The 23,093-nt window shown below is 41.1% G+C and overlaps 1 protein-coding gene across 1 annotated transcript in view; it reads left to right on the plus strand.

Annotated features, from left to right (window-relative positions):
• The window catches only part of epb41l3b (erythrocyte membrane protein band 4.1-like 3b), a 54,668-nt gene that overhangs the window by 7,796 nt on the left and 23,779 nt on the right, over positions 1-23,093 (plus strand). Inside the window, exons 2-3 of the mRNA XM_041948269.1 lie at positions 11,769-11,941; positions 16,142-16,285. Of these exons, the coding sequence (XP_041804203.1) occupies positions 11,780-11,941; positions 16,142-16,285 (306 nt within the window). The 5' untranslated portion in view covers positions 11,769-11,779. The remainder of the gene's footprint in view (positions 1-11,768; positions 11,942-16,141; positions 16,286-23,093) is intronic.

Raw genomic sequence — 23,093 nt, forward strand, 5'->3', positions numbered from 1 at the left:
CGGAAATAATCCTGTCCACACGAGCACTGTTTGAAAAAGAAATCTCTGTCCATATGAAAACAAGCATGCCAAACGAGGGGCGGTGCTATAACCCTCACCCTAATGTCAGCCAATCAGAAGCCTGAAAAAAGCTATTACTAGTAAGCTACCTGCAACTAGAGGTCTGATCCTACTATAAGAAGGAGATAACAGTGCATTCAGTCATCACAACACAAAAAAATCTATAAGTCAACACTGCATCTTCACCCTGGAAGGAGTTTTGCAAAAGCTCAGTTTTCAGTCACCTAAAACTGTGCTTGAGTGTGAACAAAAGGCCAAAGCTCCATAGAAAAAGCTACTTTTTGACAAATATTCGTGTACGTGTGGACCTGGCCTGTAAAACTCAACTGAATCGCTCCTGTGTAGACAAGCTGTTAGCGGTTAACCTTTTGAGCTCCATCACAGCCAGCTGGTTTGAAATATGCCAGAGCATTAATATTTCCTTTGCAGACAAACTAGTGTGTAACTCTTCATTTCCCATCTAAGACTGTTTACTGCATCACAGGCGCACCGTCACCACCCACTGGCCAGACGGGCCACGATGAGCAATGTCTCAGACGATCAGTCGGGTCATGACAATGCTGTGCCAGACTCCACCTGCTCTAAATGTGGCTAACTATTGTCTGGCTGTGCAGAGCGCAGACATCCTACTGCTTATTGTGCAGAAAAACACACAGAGACGCATTATGGTGATGCATGTATCCGTTTATTTTGGGACTCTAAGCAAGGTTTATCATCTACAATGTCTGTGCTTTAAAAACAAGAAATGAAGAGAGGAAGTGAAACTCTGGAGAATCACAGTATGTGAAATGAATATTAAATGGTCACAACGATCCACCACTTTTACCATAATGATCATCTGACCCGTGAGGCTGCCTCTAGTCATTTTATCACCTGAATAAAAACCCATCAGATGCTGCACAGAGTTATTACAGTGTCCCTGTGAGAAAACTGTCCTTCTTACAGCCCTCCTCAGCTATTATTTCTCCTCCCAGCGTCGAGGGTTACAGGAATATTTTGTTACATCTTTTGTTAAGCCTCTGCAGCTCCAAACCTCGCCCTCCTTGCTGGTGGCTGCTGGTAAAGTTGTTTTTTTTTTTTTTTTAGGAATTCAAGCTAAAGCTAAATCACCTCAGATTGTAATGTGAATTATATGTCTTCAATGCAAAACATTCATCAGTGTTGTCACTGAGCTTGTTTTATGAGCTGTGCTACAATTAGCTAGAAGCTGAATGAGCAGCCAGCTGTCTGGCCGCTGTACATAAGTTGCACTGTGTGTGTCATTACATTTACCCTCTATTATCTGCAAAGCATGCCTGCTATGTGTCTGCTACTATTTAGGGAATTCACGTACGGCTGCAGCAGAAAATTCTCTGAAGCCGTAATGTGCAGGACTGTGTGTTTATATTTGCAGCGTGTACAGTGAGTGTTGGCATGTGGTATACGACTTTAGCATGAATGCAATTAGATGAAATAAAAGCAAAATGGGCGATGGAGTTGGGTCAAGTTCCCACTGGGAGGCAAAACCCACAAATCCCCAGTAGAACCTCCCAGACACTAATTAAAAACTTGCTTTTATGTCTGTGTTTGTGCACACACACCCACATGTGTGTGCCTACAGTAGAGGAGGGCAGCAGATGTGTGTGTGAGAGAGAGAGAGTGCATTCATATGCTTACTATTGGCTTGTTTTAATATGTCTTGGATTGTATTTTCTCTGGTGCCCCAGGCTGGTTGCATACAGTCAGTACATCTGTGAGAAGTGTTTTGTACTGTACTCAGTTCAGTGATGTACATCCTGCTGGTAATAATAATAAGAGTATTTTCACATTCTGATAATACTCTTATTATTATTACCAGCAGGATGTACTTACAGGAGAGGAGCTGCTGTCAGTGTTTTATTATATTTTTGGATTATTGTTACTGACGCCTGAACACATAAACAGCATTTATACATCACGGCAGGTCAAGATTGTCTTATTTTAACTGCTTTGCGTTCTGTTAGGTGGATTGTAAGTAAAGTAATATTAAAAAATACTAATTTCGAACTGAATTGTAGTGGAAATAATTTGTTGCAGACAGTGATGCTCTTAATATGTGACTTTTTCATTTAGACCTCTCTGTAGTTGTGTCTGAAGTGCTGTAGTATCTACATGATTTTGTGGCGTTGTTGCTGCAGCTAACTTAACAGTTTAACAGTTTGGCGTATGAACTGTGAGAAAATACAAAACAGTTCACAAGGTGAGCTCATCAGATTGCATGTTTTGTCCAAACAGTCCAAAGATATCCAGTGTAGAGAGAGAAAAGCAGCATTTCTACTTTCAAAACAGCATTTTTTGGTTAATCGACTCCTGATTAATCGACTCGTTCCAGCTGTTGCGGTGTCTCCTTGATTGCATGAGAAGAATTCATTCAGATGAAGCAGCAGAAAGTGGAATTAGTCATGTTAAGTACATCACAAATGCACAGTATTGAGTAAATGTGCCTTGTTACATTCCACCACCGATTCACTTTCCTTTAATGACATTTCCTCGTGAACAGAGATGACTCGCGCTGCCTTTTCGCAGTAAAACAGCAAACCTCGTGCCATTAATTGCCTTGCCCTGTTAGAGTGAGTGTGTGTGTGTGTGTGTGTGTGTGTGTTGGGGGAGTGTGCTGCTAAAATAATGCCCCGGCCGTCCTGACATCCCACAATTCTTCTCCGAGCTGCTCAGTGGAGTGTGATAGGCTGGCGGAGAGGGGGAACTGCAGCAGAGTAGCACCGCTGTCAGGAAACTGAAGCCCGCTACGAGTCGCATAACCCGCCGAACGAGGACGGCTTACCTGGTAATAAACCCTCCTTTTTGCCGCTTTTCTCCTCTAATCTCACACTCTAGCTGCCTCACAGGAGATTCTCGGTTCGTACAATTCTTCGTTTTATTTCCTCTCTTGCTGTATTCCGTCCGTCTGACCACAGGCGCGCCGGCCGATGACAGATGATTAGCATTAAAATCCACTCCTGCCGGATTCACTCAGGCGGAAAAGTCGAGTGGACGTGGCTAGCTTGTCCGAGCCGTCGGTCGTAGCGTCTTCATCCCGTTGTTTTTGGACACCGGAGCCCGTCGGTGCGGACCGTCGGAGCGACATGTCCTGTTTAAGCTGAATGGGCTGCCGGCGGCGGCCGTTATTTCGTCGCTGAAAAGTCAGCGAGTGGACGGGCGAGAGAAACGAACCGCTTAAGGTACAGTCGGCTAACGTTCCCCCAGTGTCGAGGCAGGAAAAGTGGAAAACGGGTGAAACCAAGACGGTAGAGATGCTTTTTCCAGGCGGTAACCCCGCCGTGTTTTACACCAGCGAAGGACAGCGCTGAGTCACTGGCACACATGCTAACATTTGGAGGCAGTTAATGGATTAAAATTGCCATATTATGGGAGGTTAAGACGACATACTTCGGGTGTTTTTGATCTGCAGTGCGGTAGGCGTGGTTAGGGGCAGGATGACACGGTCCGGATCCTCTTTTAGCATCCTCACATCCTTGGAGGAACGGAACGCAATGGCCGGAGTCTGACTTGACAGTTTAATTAAGATGCACAGTAAGCGGTTGTTGCAGTAGCGTTGAAAGGCCTCGTTTCGTAGTTAATAGTTCACCGAGAGTCCAGCTTTAAATGCAGCTTAAATCCACTTTGACCTGTTAACAGTGTATTGGGATGTTGAGATCTGTCTGCCCCACATTGGCTTAAAAACTGCTGACATTCTTTAATATTCAGGATGAACAGCAAGAACCCGACTTCTGCATGAATAGTGTGGCTTTACTGGGATAAACCACCAAATCGACTATGTTTTTAAAGCCCAAAATCACTAATTTGTCTCAAGAGTCTTCGGGTTCAGGAGTCCTTTGTCTCCCTATCTTTTCTTTTTGATGAGGGAAAACTACCAATAATATGATCAGGTCACTGTAAGCTAACTACTGAGCAGCATGAGACACAATTGGGTCATGTAAAGGACAATAGCAACAGCCTCTTGTCATTGTTTTTCTTTGTAAAAGGTCAACAACAGTGATTAGATTTCATGCTTCTTTCTGAAAGCTAAAAATGCCATAAATACAATATATCATCTGCTCAAACCTCCCTTCGAATGATAAAGGAGGCCCCAGCAGAGTGCAATAGATTTCTAAACAGATTTCTGTTTTATTTATATTAAGCTACAACAATTAGTTAACAGAAAATTAACCATCAAAGTATTTTCTTTAAGCAGAATCTCAAACATTCGCTGCTTTTCAATGTTTTATATCCTTGCAAACTGAGAATTTTTGGGTTGTGGACTAACTCATTTATCTATTCTAATCTATAAATTGGATTAAACATTATACCATTCATTCAAGATGTCAATGCTTTTTAGTCAATTCGACAGAAAAGCTTGTTTTAGATATCTGATAGTTGGTTTCCCAATGAGCACACACTGTCCAAAACACTTCTAAAGGATGAGTGTGGTTTAGATTTGTCCCAGCTGATGTCAACAACCCAGTGGCTCCATTTCAACATGATGGTCTCCTGCAGACATCATTGGAACTCAACTCACAGCTGATTTACTGATTACCTATAGCTAATCTCATAAAATGCTTAATCCCTATTGGCCTGTCTCAGCCGCTGTATAATAAGTTATTAATTCTTCATCAAGCTACCAAGGTTTACTTCTAATCTTTTACATTAACAGGGGATTTTCCCTTTGTCAAACTGAGCTGTGCAACTGGATTGAGATCTATGAACTCCTGTGTAAATACGTTTCAGGAGTTGTTTCCCTGTTAGACTACAGTGGTGATGTTTCTATTTGGCTATCAGGGAAACCGAACCTGGACGCCATCAAAGGCTACACCAATCGTGTCTCATAATGAAGTGCTCAGTCAGGTTGAGATAACAATAAGTTAGCTGGTCTGTCTGTTGTGTCCTTGAATGTCTTACTGCTAGAGACAGTAATGCCAAGAATGTAAACGTAGCAAGCCGACAGGATTTATGGCCTCCTCAGCGAAAAATGCTCTCAGCGTGGAGTCACCTTCATGTTACGAGTCTATCCTCACCAAGTTCTGCGGTTGAGGTGTGCAGTGAGGAGTCCAGTTCAGTCTAGAAGGGTTCAGCTAAAATCGACGGATGAAAAGCCTCTGAAACAGCAACTTAATTAAAAAATCAAATGTGCAAAGATATTTTAATTTCATGGACGTCTCAGAAAAAACTCAGTTTTTGCAATGGATGACATGAGTGTTTATGCACAATTGTTTTACTTTATACTGGCATTATTTTGTCCACCCCAGTCATATCTATGAGTTCAACAGCTCCACAACCTACAGTCTTCAGAATGACTGTGAAGTTGAATCCACACCTCTCTAAAACAGTCTGAACTAAAACTGAACATCCATGATGGTTGGATTTATTGCAGGACTGTTGTACTAGACTGCATTGCTTTAGCTAGTGTACCTAATGAACTGGCACCTAAACATATATGCAAAATGTTTCTTTATCCCAACACTCCTTCAGTGATGAGATAAAAGGTGATCTGCAAGCAGCAGTTTGTAGATGTTTTGCTCAGTCACTGAAGTTTTTGGACAAACATTCGTTGTGTTGTTGGCGCTCTATATTAAATGGTCAGAACGTTCTCTGCGTTCTGTGTTTGTGCTCCACCAGAGCTGGAGAATGTTCTGGCTGAACCCACCGAGTTAGAAAACAGATCAGGGTTGTTTAAATTTCATGAATTGTTGATTGCAGGACTGAACTGTGCTAAGCTGTGAGATGTTATTGAGGAACATTTTGTGCATGTCTTTAACTCAATTCATCCATCCAAAACAGGTCTCACTAGAGTGTCAGACTAGCAGTTGGTTCCTCGTGTTGCTTGTTACACCAGTTTAGGTGGACTGAGGCTCAGATAAAGACATGGTGGCCGGGGTCATACTGTTGCCTCCACTCCAGTCTTTTCTGTTGGAAGCACTTAGTATTATGGCACACATATTTACTATTAACTAGCTGCTTATCAGTATGCATATTAGTAGTATATGGGCTCTTTATTAGTCATTACAAATGACTTGTTAATGCATTATTCTGCCATATGACCAGATTCTACTACTACAGGGCCATTAAATAAGAGTTTTCCATCAATAACGTCCTAATTACTTCTTATTGCTATAAAGTAGGGAAGTTGTTGGACATAACCTCCAGAATAAGGGCTTATTAAGTGCTTTATAATGATTAATAAATAGCCAGTATTTTGCTAATGCATACTAATAAGCAACTCGTCAATGGTGAATGTGTGTACCTCAGCATAAAGTGTTACTTTCTGGTTTTGCAGTTTTATCTCTGAGCTCTTCGGGGTTTGATGCTGGAGAGCACGTTTGGCACATAGTCTTAAAGGTTTACATAATTCTATTGCTTAAGATAACGAGTGCTGTATTTTCTTGATTAATCAAGTGATCATTTGGCCTATAAATGTCATAAAACAAGTCCATCACAGTTTCCTAAGGTCCAAAGTGACATCTTCAAGTGTCTTCTTCAATGAACAGTCCAAAATCCAAAGAGATTAAATTTACTCCAGCAAAAGACAAGAGCAGCAAGTGTTCCCAATCAGAGAAGCTGGAACCATGAAAATAATCACATTTTTGTTTGAAAAATAACATATTCGATTATCAAAAGTGTTGCTGATTAATCAATTTAACAACAAATTATTGTGGATCTACAAAATTTAGCTTTTTTCTGCAAAAAAATTAATACAGGCTTCGGTTTGTGTGACTAACTTCTCACCAGTGGTTGCCATTAATGGCGGCACTCTGTGCACGCAGAGCTGAATCTAATGTTGCATCTATTATAAGTCACTGAGGTGTATTCACTGGATACCTCAAATATAATGTAAATGTTAACAACAGTGAATATTGGAAACAGACATGGTTTGCCTCGAATAGAACGTCACTTTTATGGCAAAACATATCAATAATTTTGTTTGTTTGGACGTCTGGACAGTTGAAATTCCTTTGGGGATCTGTAACCCCTCAGCAGAGGTGTCTCATTTGAGTGGCCGGACCAGCTACATGGTATCATATTACAGTAGCTGGGTTTGTGTGTGACAGCTGTCAGCCCTGCAGCCAAATACAGGGGTCGCATCATATACAGCCGGACTGCTCGGGATGGGCCCTGACGTGTCAAAAAACGCCAACCATTTCCATCCATGTAGCCTCCATAAGCCCCCAGGGGGGTAATGGGTGTGGGGGCAGGGGTTGCAGGGATGGGCCCAGCTGTGGTGTACTCCGGCTAATGGCACTCAGCACAGATGGCAGTCCCTCATCTTCCAGTGAGTGAGTGTGTGACTATGTGTGCACACAGGCCACTTTCCAGCAGTGTGTATTACAATCACAAATGGACCTTAAAATGGGAGTCTGCACGCGGGGGCCGGCAGCACAGCGTTTAGTGTCAGTGATCAATTATGTAATGTAGATGCATACTGATAAACCTCTGCTGCGCTGTTAGCGTGGACATGAATATCCACTGCAGTGGGTTGTCTCATCAGTCACATTTGATATCTGATTAAATTGGTTTGTTTGATGGCAGACAGCAGGTTTGATTAACTGTCGGTTAGTTTGATTCATATTGGAAAGAAGAAATGTTTGTCTGCAGTATTAATGATGTGATTGTTCTTCTGAGAAAAGAGTGTTTGTTTGTGGGGGAAGACGAGTAGATTGATGGTTTCTGTTTGGTCCTCTTTAGAAGACAGATCACTGTGAAAATCAGTTTTATCTGCAAGCAAACTGAGGAAAAACAGCGTGCTTTCCATCAGGTGACAGTTGAGTGAAAAGCTGTTTAATGTGCTAATTTTGGAGATAAATTTGATGACGTCTTTGACACTAAGTTGACACTCAGGGTTGTAGCATTGTTTTTCATTTTCTGCAGGTGAGGTTTGAGTTTCTTTCTTTTCTCTGTGTTCTTTAGTGTTTTCAGTCATGGTGTTCTTCACTTTTCATCTTCAGTGCTGAGCTTTTTAATAATTCTTCGGATTTACTGATGCACTAAACGTACGTACTACTACCTGTTAGGGCTCCATTTTGCACCAGGCTAAATACTGGATTTCATTATGCTGTTATGCTAACAAATCTCTTGTCAAACATTTTGTATCGTCTCAGTATTTTTAGCTGCGAGTCAGCAGCTCTGTGGCTCGCTCTGTCGGTCGATCCACAAAAATTTCCCCACTCTGTTTTCGCCCAAGGAGGCTGACATTTGGCTCAAGTGTGTGTGTGTGTGTGTGTGTTTTAAAGGTATGTGTTTGTGTTCATGCTAATTGGCTAAAAGGGGGTGTAGAAATGGGAGTGTCATATTGTAAAAAATGTGCATAGCTTCCAAATGGATTCACAAACTGCTGCAGGTAGCAGCTTCTGAGCAACATCAATTAGGCTGCCTGTAGATACTGTAGTGTTTCTGCCTTCTCAGCCAACTAAAGGTGATCAGACATCTTTGAGTTGGGTCGAAGTTGATTCAAGGATTCAATAAAATGCTGTTGAACCCCATCCGTACGTCCTGTGAGCCAGAGGATCGTCCTGGTAAAACCTTACAAACACCAACTGTTCTGACAGCTCATGTAAAAGCGTTCATGGCCTGAGAGGTTGAATCTCTGTTGTGCAAAGATGAGTCGGCAACACAGCAGCAAAGCACATGTTAGTTTATTTGAAAGTGTTGCAGATGATTAGATTTTTTCCTTCTTAAGATGAATCTTATACTCTATGATTAGGGTATGTTGGTGCAATCCTGTGTACTAGCAGTAATCCAGGGTGCTAAATGAGTTGTGAATGCAGCTTTCTGAATGCATAATGTATGTGCCAGTCCATGGTGAGGGCCACACACAAGGCTACTGTGTGGGCTGTTGTGTAGCCCTGTGAAGAGTGCCTGTCACCAGTGACTGAACGTATTCTTCCTCCATTTCTATGGTGCAAAGATGTTCCTTTCCTCCCTTCCTACCATAGTTCCTGTTTCATAGCAGGGTTAAGGGAAGCCAAGGTTAGCTGTGCAGCCATCATCTGTCAGCTGACTACTGAGCCGCTCCTCAACACATGACACAACAAAGCAGCAGAGAGGTTTCGAATTAGTTATCCTCCTGTTGACAACATGCCCTTTGAAAAGCCAGGGTTGGACTTTGGATCTTGTGAGTTCATCGCTCCACTAGATTTCGTCATCTTAATGGCCTTTTTATAGCACCTGAAGTTATTGATGTCGGACATCAGAAAGAGTTTGATCAGCATGTTGCGTTCAGTGGCCCTTGATGCTCCTGACTTCTCTGAAAGCACAGGCAGAAATGTCGAAACAACATAAGACTCAAGTGACGCCCTTCCAAGTCTAGATTTACTGCTGTTTTGAGTGAACATCATTGTGATCCATTTAAACACCAACAACTCTGTTCTGAAGTGATTTTTGTAACTTGGCAAAGCTTGATTTGGCTTTATATTGTAATCCTATTTTAAGTAATTCCATTGGGATTTAAACCCACAGCTCATTAGCAAAGATGAATTACCCTTTGGCGTTACTTAAGAACTCTATCATTCTGCATTATAGTAAGCAGTAATACCAAATGATGTTGAATCTAGACGTTTTCGTTTGCGGAGAATCACAACTGCAAGGCTTTATCAGAGACAATAAAACATTAATTTCAGTTCAGCTCAAAGTGTTTTTGAAGTAACGCTGTCAAAGAGTGGAAGATGAAGAAAACAACACAGAGGCACGATGTGGACATGGACTCCAGCTGTTAATAATCCAGCTATGTGCCTGCCAGTGCTGTTCACAGCAGGACACGTGGAGTTAGGCATGTGGGCCAAATTCAGTCCTCGAAAAAGCCTTCGTGGATGTTTGAAGTTTTGTAACTGAGGTGGGTTTCTTGTTACAAATTGTAAAATATCTTGACCCCAAAAAGCAAACTCTTGCTCACAGTGTTTCAAAAATAATCGTTTTATTTGTATTTATTTATTTATTTATTTACATATTTACAGGCATCGCTCTCCATTGTAGTTGGAGTAGTTTTTTTATTCGACATGTCAGAAGATTTGGGGATTGCCTCAGCCCACAGTGTTGCTTTTGTTGATCCAGAGGCTGCCGACCCCGGCCACTGCTGAAAGTCAGAGATCCTCCCTCCCCAGAGTAAACACGGCCCTATAAATAGAGCTCGGGGAGAAGCGGGGCCAACGGCAGAATGACAGGCATCCGTACTACAAACCCCAGACTCGCTGCAGCAGAGGCCCAGTGTTGCTGTCCCGCCCGCATACACGCCCTCCAAACCCCACATCCCAATGTCAAAGCCTGTGGGTACGGTTAGCACGGGGGCCCCCAGTGCGATCCGTCCTATCTGTCATCTCTGTTTTGCAGATCTGGCCATTAGATGTTTCCTCTCATTACCCAGTTTTAGGCCCTTGGGACCCCATCTGTCGCTGGTATGCTGCTATTCACAGAGGGAGAAGGTCATGCTATGAATGACACGTACTGGTGCAGTTCAGATACTTGGGATGGTTGTGTGTAAATATTCTGCAAAAATATTCTTAACTGATTGTTTTAGTAATTATTTTATTAGTCAGTTGACAACTATTTTAATAGTTGTTCACAAATGCCAAATATTGTTTGGTTACAGCTTCCCCACTGTGAGGATTTTCTGCTTTTCTCTGTTTTTGATTCTGTAAACTGAACATATTTGGACTTTTGTACAGACAAAGCAAGACATTTGAAGACGTCACCTTGGGCTTTAGGAAACAGTAATGCGTTATTTATAGACTCAATGGTAAATCGCTTAATTGGAACATGAAATTTAGAGTAATAAAAGCCTTTTGTAAATTCTCAGAGTCCGCGTTGTCTTAACAACAGGCAGAAAACAAACGGATTCAGTTTTTATTGATGCAAGAGGCAGCGAGAAGCTGCACATTGTCACTTTCGAAAAGCTTTAATGTACAGATGTTCAGCATTTTCATTTGATCAATTAGTTCTAATTAATAAATAGATTTGTAAATTTCCCCTTATTCACATAATTAGTCGAATCGGATCAGTAAATTTATCAGTTGTTTGAATTAAATTAAATAGGCGACTGAATTGCTCCAAATATGATGATAGGAGCTGCAACAATAAGTGAAGCACTCGATCAGGCAATTGACAGAAAGTTGATCAGCAACCATTTTGATAATTGAAGCTCTTTTTTGCAATTTTTCTAAAAAAAAAAAAAAAGTTAAAAGATTTGCTGCTTTTCTCTGTTTTATATCGATGTAAACTGAATTTATTTGTGTTTTGGACAAAACAAGATGTAAGTTGGCCCTGGGGAAAATTCTATGCTAATGCTCTTCTAATGCTACTATTTTCTGATCTTTTACAGACCAAATGATTAATAGATAAAATAGTTGTCAGATAATGAAAATAATCCTTAGCTGCAGCCCTACTAAGAGTGTTGTGAACCAGTTTTTGTTAGAAGGCATTACAATATATTGTATAATATATTGTGGATGTCAGGGCACCAGCAGTCTAAGCACTTTCCATTATCAGCTACTGACACTCCTGAGATTATTGAGAACGGGCCTGGAGTGCACCTAAGCCACTTACATTAATTTCACTTTTTATTCTGCTGTCAACCAACGTCCGCATCTCTGCATTTGCATCAGAGCAGGAGCTTCTCATTACACACGGCTGAAAAGCGACAGTAGATCAATTCATAACAAGTCAGCTGACTTATCTCCTTTTCCCCCTCCTCTTTTCCTCCACTCCAGCGTGATTTACTATGACGACTGAATCAGGCGCAGACTCGGAGGCCAAGCAGCCGCAGGAGAACAAGGAGACGCAGAAGGGGAACGCTAAAGCGGCCGAACCCGCCTCGCCTCAGAACCCGCCGGAGCAGCTTCCTGCCGCCGCCGGACACAGCACCCCGGCCAGAAAAGAACAGGTCAGCCTCTTCATAACACTGTCGTGAAAGGAGGATCCAGCCAGATGTCACCGACAGTTTGAGTTCAATTAAGATCATTTATTTATCTTTTAACATACTTCTCCATATTTTACCACGCTCATACAGAACACTTTAATGATTTGAGGGTGGTTTTTATGGCGTAAACAATGCTACATATCACTTTAGATCAGGCTTGTATTGAGAAAACATTACTCACCATTCATCCCACTCCTCAATGAATTGTGCCTTTGTGTGAAAAATGGAAATGAATGAGAAAAATACTGACGGCATGAGCTCAGTGTTCTCAATGGTGGGTACAGTCTTGTAAACATGTCTTTCAGTCAGTGCTCCATGCCTTTATTTTGGAAATGTGGTGAAACACAGATTGAGAAAAGCCTGACAAAGTGTGGAAGTTTTCATTCCCAGCATTACGTCAGCTTTATGTTGGAAAAGGACAGGCGATACGGCCGAAAGCTTGATTTTCTTGGAACTTCCATACGATCAAAAACAACATGAGACAACACTTGGGTTTAAAACAAAAGACACAAAACAGTAAAACTAAGTTTCTTTCAAAATGGAAGCGTTTGGGTTTCAAATGAGAACAACAGAGATGTGATGGAGGTGCATTATTGACACCAACTGTCGCTCTTGCAGCACATGGGAACATGGTAAACAGTCCTGCTGAACAAATCATGTGACCCTGCGACGCAGCTGGATTGCTAGACGCTGTCTGCCCTGATTATATGGCAGAGACATTAAAGCTGATCTCTCTTATGAACTCTTGACAAGGTCCACAGAATCTGGTCCAGACATTGTCCAGAGTGGTCAATTCACACATGTAGCACATTTGTACATGTCAAATGTGTTCTCACTTCCTGGAAATGCTCCGTTTGGTCGAGGCGAGGGGTGGCGCCTGGATAGAGCATGCAGTAGGAGGAGGACTCATTTGTAATGATGACTGTTTTTACGCTGATATCACTGCTACATGTTTTTGGATGCATCCAGTGAAAGAGCGGAAAGCAATTTACATGCAAGCAGAAAAGAGTCTGAAGCAGCCACACTCGGTGATGTCATTAACACATCCACTCGCTGGCTGTGCAGCAGGGCAGCGGTGCACACACTGTGAATGACAGTGTGTAAATACGGCTTAGAGAAAGTTTTACCAATTCTCTACCAGTGGACACATTTCTAACATCAACACCATTATATCGTCCAACCCTAGACGTGATGCCTTTAAAGGTGATGAACGATGAGGGATTTTGTGAGCCACTGAATCAGGGCTGTTCCCTGCAGAGGTACAGACTGACTGTTGGACTGCACTAACTGCAGTGAGTTACATTACAATTACAAGCCACGATATTGACGAAGCCTAGCAGACAACCGAGGAGACGTGCATTTTATATTATATCGCATTAATGATTAATTGATTATTGGTTTTTATGTATAACTATTGGTTAAGGAATATGCATGAAATTTGAAAAAATATCATTGTTTGTAAAGCAGTGTGAATAATCACACTTAAGTGCATAAACAACTGCCATCTGATGATTATTTCCTGTTAAATTTAAACAAGTCACAATCCAGCTGCAGGCTTGTGGGCTAAATGAGTGTTTTAATATTCTTGTACAGAAGAGTGAAAAATCTGCAGTTCAGTCTCTTTTAAAACCGGCAATCTCTGTTCAGAAGAGCAAAACATGCAGCATGTACATTTTGCGTCCAAGACAGCACAAGTAGCTTCGAATGTTATCTGAACACTTAGTGCTCAACTGCAGATTTTGGCCCAAGCAACCTTCTGGGCTCACTATCTAATCGATCTAGAGATTGAATTTCCAGCGCTTCCAAACTGCAGGGGGACTGTCTGAGGCTAAAAGCAGATTCCTGCTTATTCTCTGATTTACTGGTTGAAAGAAAAACAGTGCAACGGGCTGTACATGCAAACAGACCTGGCCTTCAGTATGTGGCAGAACTCCAAATCTTTGGCAGTCACACATTTGTTACAGATATAGCTCAAGAGGCAGTTTTATCCCAAACAAATCATTTGAAGTTTGAATTACCTCGACTGGCTTGAAGCCACACCACTATTAGTCTGTCCATGGCTGCAACCTGGAGGGCAGGAAATAATTTCATAATCCAAATGAAAAATGTTGTTAGAGATTTGAGTGATGTTCGGTATACGCAGGTTTCCAGACCACATTAGGTTGAGGATTAGCTCTAAGCCGTCCTGTCTTATCATTTTTACATTTCCGTGACATTTCAGGCATGTAGCTGATGGTCTTTTCTAAGACTTTAGAAAAAGATCAACACTGGATTAAGTTTAAAATTGTAGATTTATCATTTACAAGCTGCCAGTATTAAGAAGTCAGAAGGTCAAAGTCACCACAGCCAAAGAGAAAGTTCAGTCGTCAGAGCTTCTCACTGCAGTTTGAGCATGCTCACATGTCCACTGACCTAACAGCGATTTTTATCATGATGTGGGCAAATGTAAGTATGGAAGTGGAGCATTTGATGAGGAGAAGAAATAGAGCATGAGTTAACACATGAATCATAATGTAATGAGAGAGAAGCAGGGCGAGGTGATGGATAGATTCATTATGCCTTGGGCAATGTCGCAAAAAATGATAACAAACAATGTATGAATATGAGAGATTTTGCCATATTGTGTATACTGAGGTAGCTAGGCCACCATTTCCTTATGACAACATTGGATTTGCAAGATTTTTACTTTAATTTTACCAAAATTTCTGTCTAGTCGTTTTAGTTACAGATATCTTTTTTTAAGTGTTCTATATTAAGATATTTATGTAAGCATGTAATATGAAATTATTTGTATTATTTTATGCATGACTATTGGAAGCTAAAGATCTCATGTTTCTCTTTGATTCACATGTGTTATGTTGTGCTCACAAAAACGAAAGCAAGACTAGCTCTGTGAGGCTGTGCTAAATGCTAACATCAGCATGCTAACATGTTCACAATTACAATGCTAACATGTGGAGGATTAGCAGGTCTAATCTTAATTATTTCATTAGTTCGGTTTGTTGGCAAGCTCTAGAGGAAAGGTAACAGGATCAAAGTTACTACAGCTCGTCCACTGGGGACCATGAATATCTGTGCACAATTTAACAGGCCATCCAGTAGTTATTGAGATATTTCAGTCAAGCGGATCAACCAACAATTTTCAGCCACGAACATGGCTAACAATGATTTTGAAAATGTATAATCTCCTTGCGTCACTGAAGGTGTTGCTTGTTAAGTGGATCCATGCCAGAATCCTTTAAAGCCTGACTCGATTAAACGTCCCTCATTGTGTCACACTGAGGATGATGGATGATGCTCTGCAATTGTCGGAGCTGTGTGAATTGGCAGGAACAAGGCTGAGAGATTCACAGCACTCTGACACAATGCTATCAGTCCTCCCTGTGAGACACATGCTCAGGCTGAGGCACTTCTCTGGTCCAGCAGGGTGCACGTATGAATGAAGTGGTCTGTGGTGCCTATTTCTGTCAGCCACAAATCATCCGTAAATGTCTGAAATTCATCCTTTGGTAGTTCTTGAAACTAAACTAAATCAAATTTAAAGTCTACTGTCGCTTTAATTCTCATGCTCTCGAAAGGTGACAGTAATTTTCTTGTCTGGTTGCTCACTACATCTCAACGGGTCCACAGGGAGAACTGGTCCGCGTGAGCTCCATTAGATAGGCACAATGCGATGGATATAGCCTGAAGAGCAAGATAAGAAATTTTCAATATAAAAATAAAAAGAGGCATTAAATCCACTTTGCGTGTGAGTAAGAAGAAAAAATGTCTGGAAGCCAAAGGCCCCTTTTTCAGCATGAAGTCAGTCAGGAAGGGCTTTGTTTTCAGCCAAGTGGAAAATTGGATTTTCTCTGTTTAAGACAAAATGGCAGTACACCTCCAGCTCCACTCAGTGGGACCTGATTACATTCACTCAGGGTCCTGGTCTCTATTTTTAGGTTTTGAACATGTGACAGAACGGGTGGTTTTGTCAAAGATGACCCCATGAAGAAGCTGACATTTAGGGAAGAAGGGCAGAAGGTTTTTTTTCTTCTGGTCTGTGAACTCTTTCAACCCAAGAGCCGTTCATAGTCCCAGGCAACAAATGTGGAAAACTGCAATTATACATCTAAATGAATTATGCAACTCATTACTGTGAAGTGACCCTTGTTTTCTTCCTCTCAGGAGCAGCAGGAGGAGGACCAGGTATCCCACAGGTCATCCACCAGCCGTCTGTCCAGGTCTCCCTTGCGAGGAGTGAAGAAGGTGAAGATCATGCAGTGCAAAGTCACCCTGCTGGACGGCTCCGACTACACAGTCAATGTGGAGGTGAGAGACTGCAGGTGGTGCAGTTGTAGCACATAAGGTTTTAACATCAGTTACTCAGAACAACACTGTCAGAAAGGAGAAGATCTAAAGATGTATTTAAAGGGATAAAAGCAGGAGTAGTTTCAGTCTAAACGGATATAAATGTGTTTTCACTTTAAAAAGCTGTTTGAAATGATGCTGCTGCTCTTATCAGTGATGCAGCAGCACTAATAATATTTGCATCAGTCTATAATGACTATGATTAGATCACGACTTTAGTGCAAGTATTCTTCAGTTAATTTACTGATTATAAGTTTTGGGGATTATTTTTTTTCTTAATGACATAATCGTGCAGTGTTGTGTTCTATTCAACAGGGACCATACTGATAAACATAGCTACAGGGGAAGGATGAATGCAACAGATGTAATGTGTATATTGGGCATCTAGCTGAAGCACAGCTTAAAGCTCATGTCCCTGATTAGACTTAATTTAATTTTAAAGCAGTTTAAAGGCACATTTTAGTGCTACTGTTTTACTGTGCTCATGGTTTTACTTTACACGGTTTAACCTCATTTCGATAAACAAGTATTGCAACATGTGGCTCTGTTTAAGCCCTGTATCCAAGTGATTAATGGGAACTAATAAGATTTTATTTGCTACCCATGCCACTGTCAATTCTTCTTATCGGTTACAAGTCTTTATGGATTCCTTCATTGATTCCTGATCAGCTTTAGTTGTGCTGACTGTAACACAAGAGCTAATTGTAGCACCTGTGTTATCATAGAAAATGGGTGAAATGAGACAATATTTGTACAGAATTTGTTTTCATTTAGGTTTACTTAGTCAAAGAAATCTGCCAAGCCTGCATGCACGGTGCTAACATAATTATAGCGTAAGATTTTGCCTTCTATTGTCATCTCTCTTCATGAAATGAAGCCGCGGTTTGGACCGTTTCTTCCTCTCTGCCATGACTTCTTCTCGTTGTAGATTTCCAGCAGCGTAGCCGCAGGAGTTTGACGTCAGTGTTTTGCAACTGTCAGAAAAACACGCTGACATTGATAAAAGGAATCGATAAGCTTGGAGGTGAACTATTTGTACAGTTTGGAACCAGTTCTCGATTTCCATCTCTATTGCTGACAGACAGAAACATTGATCGCTGCATTAATAAGTAAAAACAGAAGTGTCATTGCATGAAGGAGCTGAGCAACTAACAGCATTTGCCACCCACTGTTCCCTGGATTTCTCCATGTAGTAGTCTTTTGATACTTGGCCTGTTGTATTAAAACAGAAATAAAATGAACTGTTTTGACAGCCCTTCTTAGAAGCAGGGATTTCATGGATTTCACTGCACATTTGCATTGTGTCAAATTGCTTTGTGGGATTCGTTTTCCCTCCAAAGTCTTTAGGGAAAAAATAGTCTTCATATAACGGTTCTTAAATGTTTAGTTCTTACTTCAAAGATCATCTGCTCTCTAGAAATAAACCCTATGAGGAAAGGAGAGCCAACAATCAGTGAAAAACATGTGTCTTTGTGTTGTAAATGTGAAGCTCGCAATACCGCTAACCCAGCAGTCTGGCTTTTATCATAGTGTGGAAAAATTAAATATGGAAATGGGATTTTCTGTGCAGAGAAGAAATAGAGCATGAGTTGGTTGTTAATCATAATGGGTTAGAATGAGAGAGGATGAGAGGGAGGTGTTGGATGGATTCATTATTTTCTGAGCTGGACAATGTAGAAAAAAGAGCAATATCAAAAATTAAATGATTCAAATTTAATTGACCACGGTAGAGTTGTATCACCGTAGAGTGCCAGCTGGGATAAAGCTGTCCTGTCTCTTAAGGTTTTGGTGGATTTCACAGCACATTTGCTTTAGTATTGTGTTGAATTGCTTTGAAAGGTTAGTTTTTTTTTCCCCAAAAGCAGCAAACTGCAGCCTCTAGTGGAACAATTACTCTGATTATCTATAGTTTGTAAGTATCCAGCATTCAGAAATAACCCCACTCTTACAGCTAAAGCCCGCAATCAGTCAAGGAAAATGTGAGTGTCTGAGCTGCACGACATAATGGCTTCTTTCTGCCATCAACAGTCATTCTTCTCCTCGGAACATTATGAATTCAGGAATAAATCTGAATAGAGAACTTGTTTGACATTTCACTCTTTGCAGTAGAAAGTTGAGCCTTTTCTTAAAGTCTTACAACTCCAAAATGTATGAGCAGGCTGAACACGGAGTACCAGACCCTCCTCCTCAGATCTCCTCTGAGCAGATTCCTCTTCACCAGGGGGTTGGACCGAGGGATTAGCCAACTGTTTTGGTGGTGGTGAGGTGAGGGCTTCTGACCGTGAAATGGGAGCATTTGTTGGAGGGAATCAGTGTCATTGACTCTGTGTGTTGGCATGATTACTGGACGTCCCGCTGTGGCCGAGGACGGATTCTTAAGGACTGTAAAATGCGGATCAGTCTGGACTTCTTGCCCTTGAGACGGACACAGAAAGGTTTTCTGCAGTGCTGATGATTTAGATGCACTCATGTTCTGAAAGAAGTGAAATAGCTGCACAGAATTTTAACTCAACTCTCACCCTGTATGCTTCGGTACTTTAAAGGGCCACGCCGCCAGTTTACAGATGTGCTCCCGTAAAGTTTAAGGACTTTGAAGAGACGTAATGCAGCAAAAGCCGAGAAGAACGCAACTTGTAAAGTGTCTTTCTTTAAACCCTCCTACCTTGTTTAAACTTCACGCAATAATTTTTAAAAGCCCTGAACCTGTATCATCATCAGGGCTTAGTTTCTGACTTAACGATGTTCCTCCAGAGCCGCAGAACACATTCGCAGGCAGAGCAGTGCTCTATATGTCAAGTAAACCGATTTTAATGGGTAAAGTTGGTGGGTTGCCCCTTTTGATAAATGAGGCAACACCAGATAGCAACTAAATCGTGTTCTCTGCGGCGTATATTATTAAATTTGATCATCTGAAAAACACACAAATGCTTATTTATCATCCTGATGTTTTTCAATTATCGAAATGACTATGCTAGATTACTGACTGTACTAGACTAGACTAGTATATGAGCTGAAAATATATTATTTGTCTTTTGAGCGCCTCCAATTATTTCAGTTTCAGGAAGCACATACTCTCACTTCCTAATTATCTTTCCTTCTATTGGGACCCTTTGAAAGCGAGACGATGCATCTCAGTGGGTTTACCCTGTTATAATAAATGTTACTAATCTGACTAATCTCTGGTAGTGAGTAACTCGTACAAAAACACACTGAAGCAATGTAAACACCACAGTTTACAGTGTGTATTTGTCGGCTAGCAAACAGACTTCCAATCTGTTTGCTGGCCTGTAATCTCCTGGACCTGCCCCCTCCTGCTGGGACGGCCTGGACCGAGGCTTCCCTGGCACAAGTCTCGTCCCACCTCATTTTGTCCCAGCAACAAACAGAGGAGGAATACTTAGAGCTGGCCAGGGATTAGAGTGCATTAGAGGGGATGTGAGCAGAAGGAAGAAGTAGAGATAGAAAGAAAATGCAGATGAGCTGCAGTGTTTCCTCTTTATCTGTGCATGAAGCATCTCACACACGTTTTACTGTTTGTCTCTTAAGCTGCTGCAAGAAGCTCATCAGCTGCCTGGTGCCAAAATAATTAACCGACAGAAATTGAGTGGACAACAGTCACTTTTGAAGTCATTTCTCATCCAAAATGTAGCAGAATTAACAATCCCTTGCTCCAGCTGTTTCTTAGATATAATGATTCGCATTTTTTCTGATTTATATTATAGTGAATTCAATATCTTTTGAATGCTCAGCCAGAACAAGCAATTTGAAGTCATACCCTGGGCCAGTGATGGGCATTTCTTTTTAACTGTTTTCTGACGTTTTCTAGAATAAATTAGAGTTGCAACGACTAATCGATTAGTTGTTAACTATTAAAATAATCGCCAACAATTCTGATAATCAGTTTGAGTAACTTCTTAAGAAGAAAAAGTAAAAATTCTCTGATTCCAGCTTCTTAAGTGTGATTGTTTTCGGGTTTCTTCACCCGTCTTTGACAGTAGTCATAGACGTCATCTTGAGATTTGGGAAACACTGATGTTTTTTTAACCATTTTCGAATATTTATAGACCAAACAACTATAATCAAGTCAATTGAGAAAGTAATTGATAGATTACTCATCAATGAAAACAATTGTTAGTTGCAGCCCTAGAATAAATAATTAATTGAAAATACAAATTTATAGTAGTTGTGTGCACGTTCACAAAACCTGAATAACCTGCTTTGTACAACAAAAAAAAAATCCATAAAGTTGTAATCCAAAGAGCACCTGCGCACTGGAATCACAGGTCCTTTTAACTTTATTAGCAAACCTTTATTAGCAAACTGGCCTTCCTCAGTCTGTTCGTATTAATGTCACAAGACTATCTTGTCATGTGAATGTGCTCTCAGAACAGAAGATGTGATTAAATGCAGGCTCACTAAGTGCACTTTTCTAAATCCTTGTCCTTTCAGTTCCACGGTGCTGTCTGAGTAGAAGTCTTGTCTGCTTCTGCACAAGGTCACAGAGCCGGGCACCTTTCATAAAGAGCAGTAATACAAAATCTGTCAAGCTGTGCTAATTGATGCAGCAGGTGTGAGTCACACCTGGCTGATGCTGGTATTTGGACAATACTTGCAATCACAGGAACAATGACCTCACATGTACATTTTATGCAGTGGTTACACAAACACTCTGACTGAAGTGGTTTCTTTTAAAAAAAAAACATTACAATGAACAGCAAGAGGCAGCAAAAAGATGCTAATTTGTTGCTTGCTTACTGGAGGAGTTGTCATAGCAACCAGTAAAGCACAATCGCGAGCAGTCAGATGGAAGTGTCCTAGAGGCTGAGGGTGAAACACAGCAGATGTACACTAGGTCAGATTATGGTGTTGGACACAGTGATACAATTGAGGTCAGAGGATCCTCGGATAATTGCCAGAGAGTCCTCGTCCCCCTCCCAGTCCCATTTGAAACCGGTCCAGAATGTCAAGATTTGACATTTTTATCCCCTTGACCTTGTAGTTTTCCAGCTCAACTCGATTTCCTCCTGTGGGAAAAATGTCTGCGCTAATCATTTCCTATCATTTTCTTTGACACAGAACTGCTGAACCTCTTCCACTTCACTTCAGAGGGTGCTATGTCTCAGTGGAGGGGGATGAAAATCCCACATCGCACTGTGTTGAATTTATAAATCATAGGCCTATTTTTGAAATTCCCTCTAGTTTCGATGCATGTCTTTATTTTGCCTCTAAAGGACGTGACAATGCAGGCTTAGTGTTATCTTTTAACGAGATCAGTTCGTTGTTCAAGGAGGATTTTAAGCAAGAAGCCAACAATTCTTTGATTTCAGCTTCTTTTGTGTGAGGATTTGCTGTTTTTCTCAGTTTTTATTTCATTTTAACCTGAGAATCTTCCAGTTTTTGGGACATTTTTATTATCTGACATTTTATAGACAAATTGACTAATTAAGAAAGTGGTCTGCAGATTTAAGGATAATGAAATCTGATCACTAGTTGCAGCCCTGCTTTTAATACATAGTTCAGTTCTGGTTCGGTCATTTCTCCAAACTCACTGCAGCTCCTGCCGTTGTTGTTTGCTCTGTAAAATTAGACGATAATATCTTGAAATTGATCAAGATGGATGTTTCTTTTCTAATGTGAGACCAATTTTCCATCCAATTTCCTTCTGTTTTCTTTCTCCTAAACAACCTCAGGGAGGACAGGATATAAGCCAGATCAGTCAGCCGCATCTGTTAACATATCTTGTGTTTGCCATCGCTCGTCGTTTATTGTTAAGACCCTAAAAAGAGCTTGTAAGGTGAAAAGCTGCAAGGAGGCTTTAAGGGTTTCTTAAACAGATGAGAAAATGGTGGAAAGAGAAGTATTCTCCAAACAGTGAATGACTGTAAATTAATGAAACACTACAGATGAGCCTGTCCAGTAACCACAGAAATCGATCCTCCATTAATAGGCCTGTCAAATAGATTATGTGCTACAATTACCAGCATGGTAAATAAAAGTAAGCAAATAATATAACAACTATTAGCATCGTAAGCCTGTATTTTCAAACATGTTGTGGGCTACCTTTAAAGTATGGCTTATTCAACATAGATGTTCATTACACAAGAAAGTGTCCATAGTTGGACCATGTCTTAATAGAGACTGAATTCTATGATAAGGCCTATAGATTTCACTCTACATCATATGCCCATTATTGCTAACAGTGTATTAATATTATAATATTATTATCATTTCTGAGATATGACTCCTTGCTAGGAATTTTGACGCTAAGTTAGGAGCTCAGTGAGAGTATTCTCTAAATGTTTTTGAATGCTGGCCCTGATAAACAAGTGCAAGAAGACTATAACAACAAAAGGAACAATATACAACAAGCTTCTTTCACCACCTCAAGCTGAAGCACCCAGTTGAGGAGAGCCCACCCCTAGTGGAGGTTTTGCAGTAATGTCAGGGTAAAGTGTTCCGTTAAGGAGCCAATGTCACAGCAAGGCATCTGACATGCCTCTGCTAATTCCCTCTGAGATGTTCTGCTGGGATTATCTCTCTGCCACCAGCGAATTTGCAGCTCTGTTGAAAATCACGCCCGGAGTGCTCATCATAAAATGGATTCTTCAAGTGATTTAAAGGCTGTGGATCGATGCTCGTATAAATGTGCCATATGAGTTGACTATTCTGCTACATAACTGCCAGCCAGGTTTGTGTGTTTATGGCTTCATGGAGGATGTGTGCACTGCTCTGCCTACATGTGAATGTGGCTGATGCGCAGGCGTGTTAT

The sequence above is a fragment of the Chelmon rostratus genome, chromosome 12 (genome assembly GCF_017976325.1).
Source record: "Chelmon rostratus isolate fCheRos1 chromosome 12, fCheRos1.pri, whole genome shotgun sequence".
Taxonomy (NCBI): Eukaryota; Metazoa; Chordata; class Actinopteri; order Chaetodontiformes; family Chaetodontidae; genus Chelmon; species Chelmon rostratus.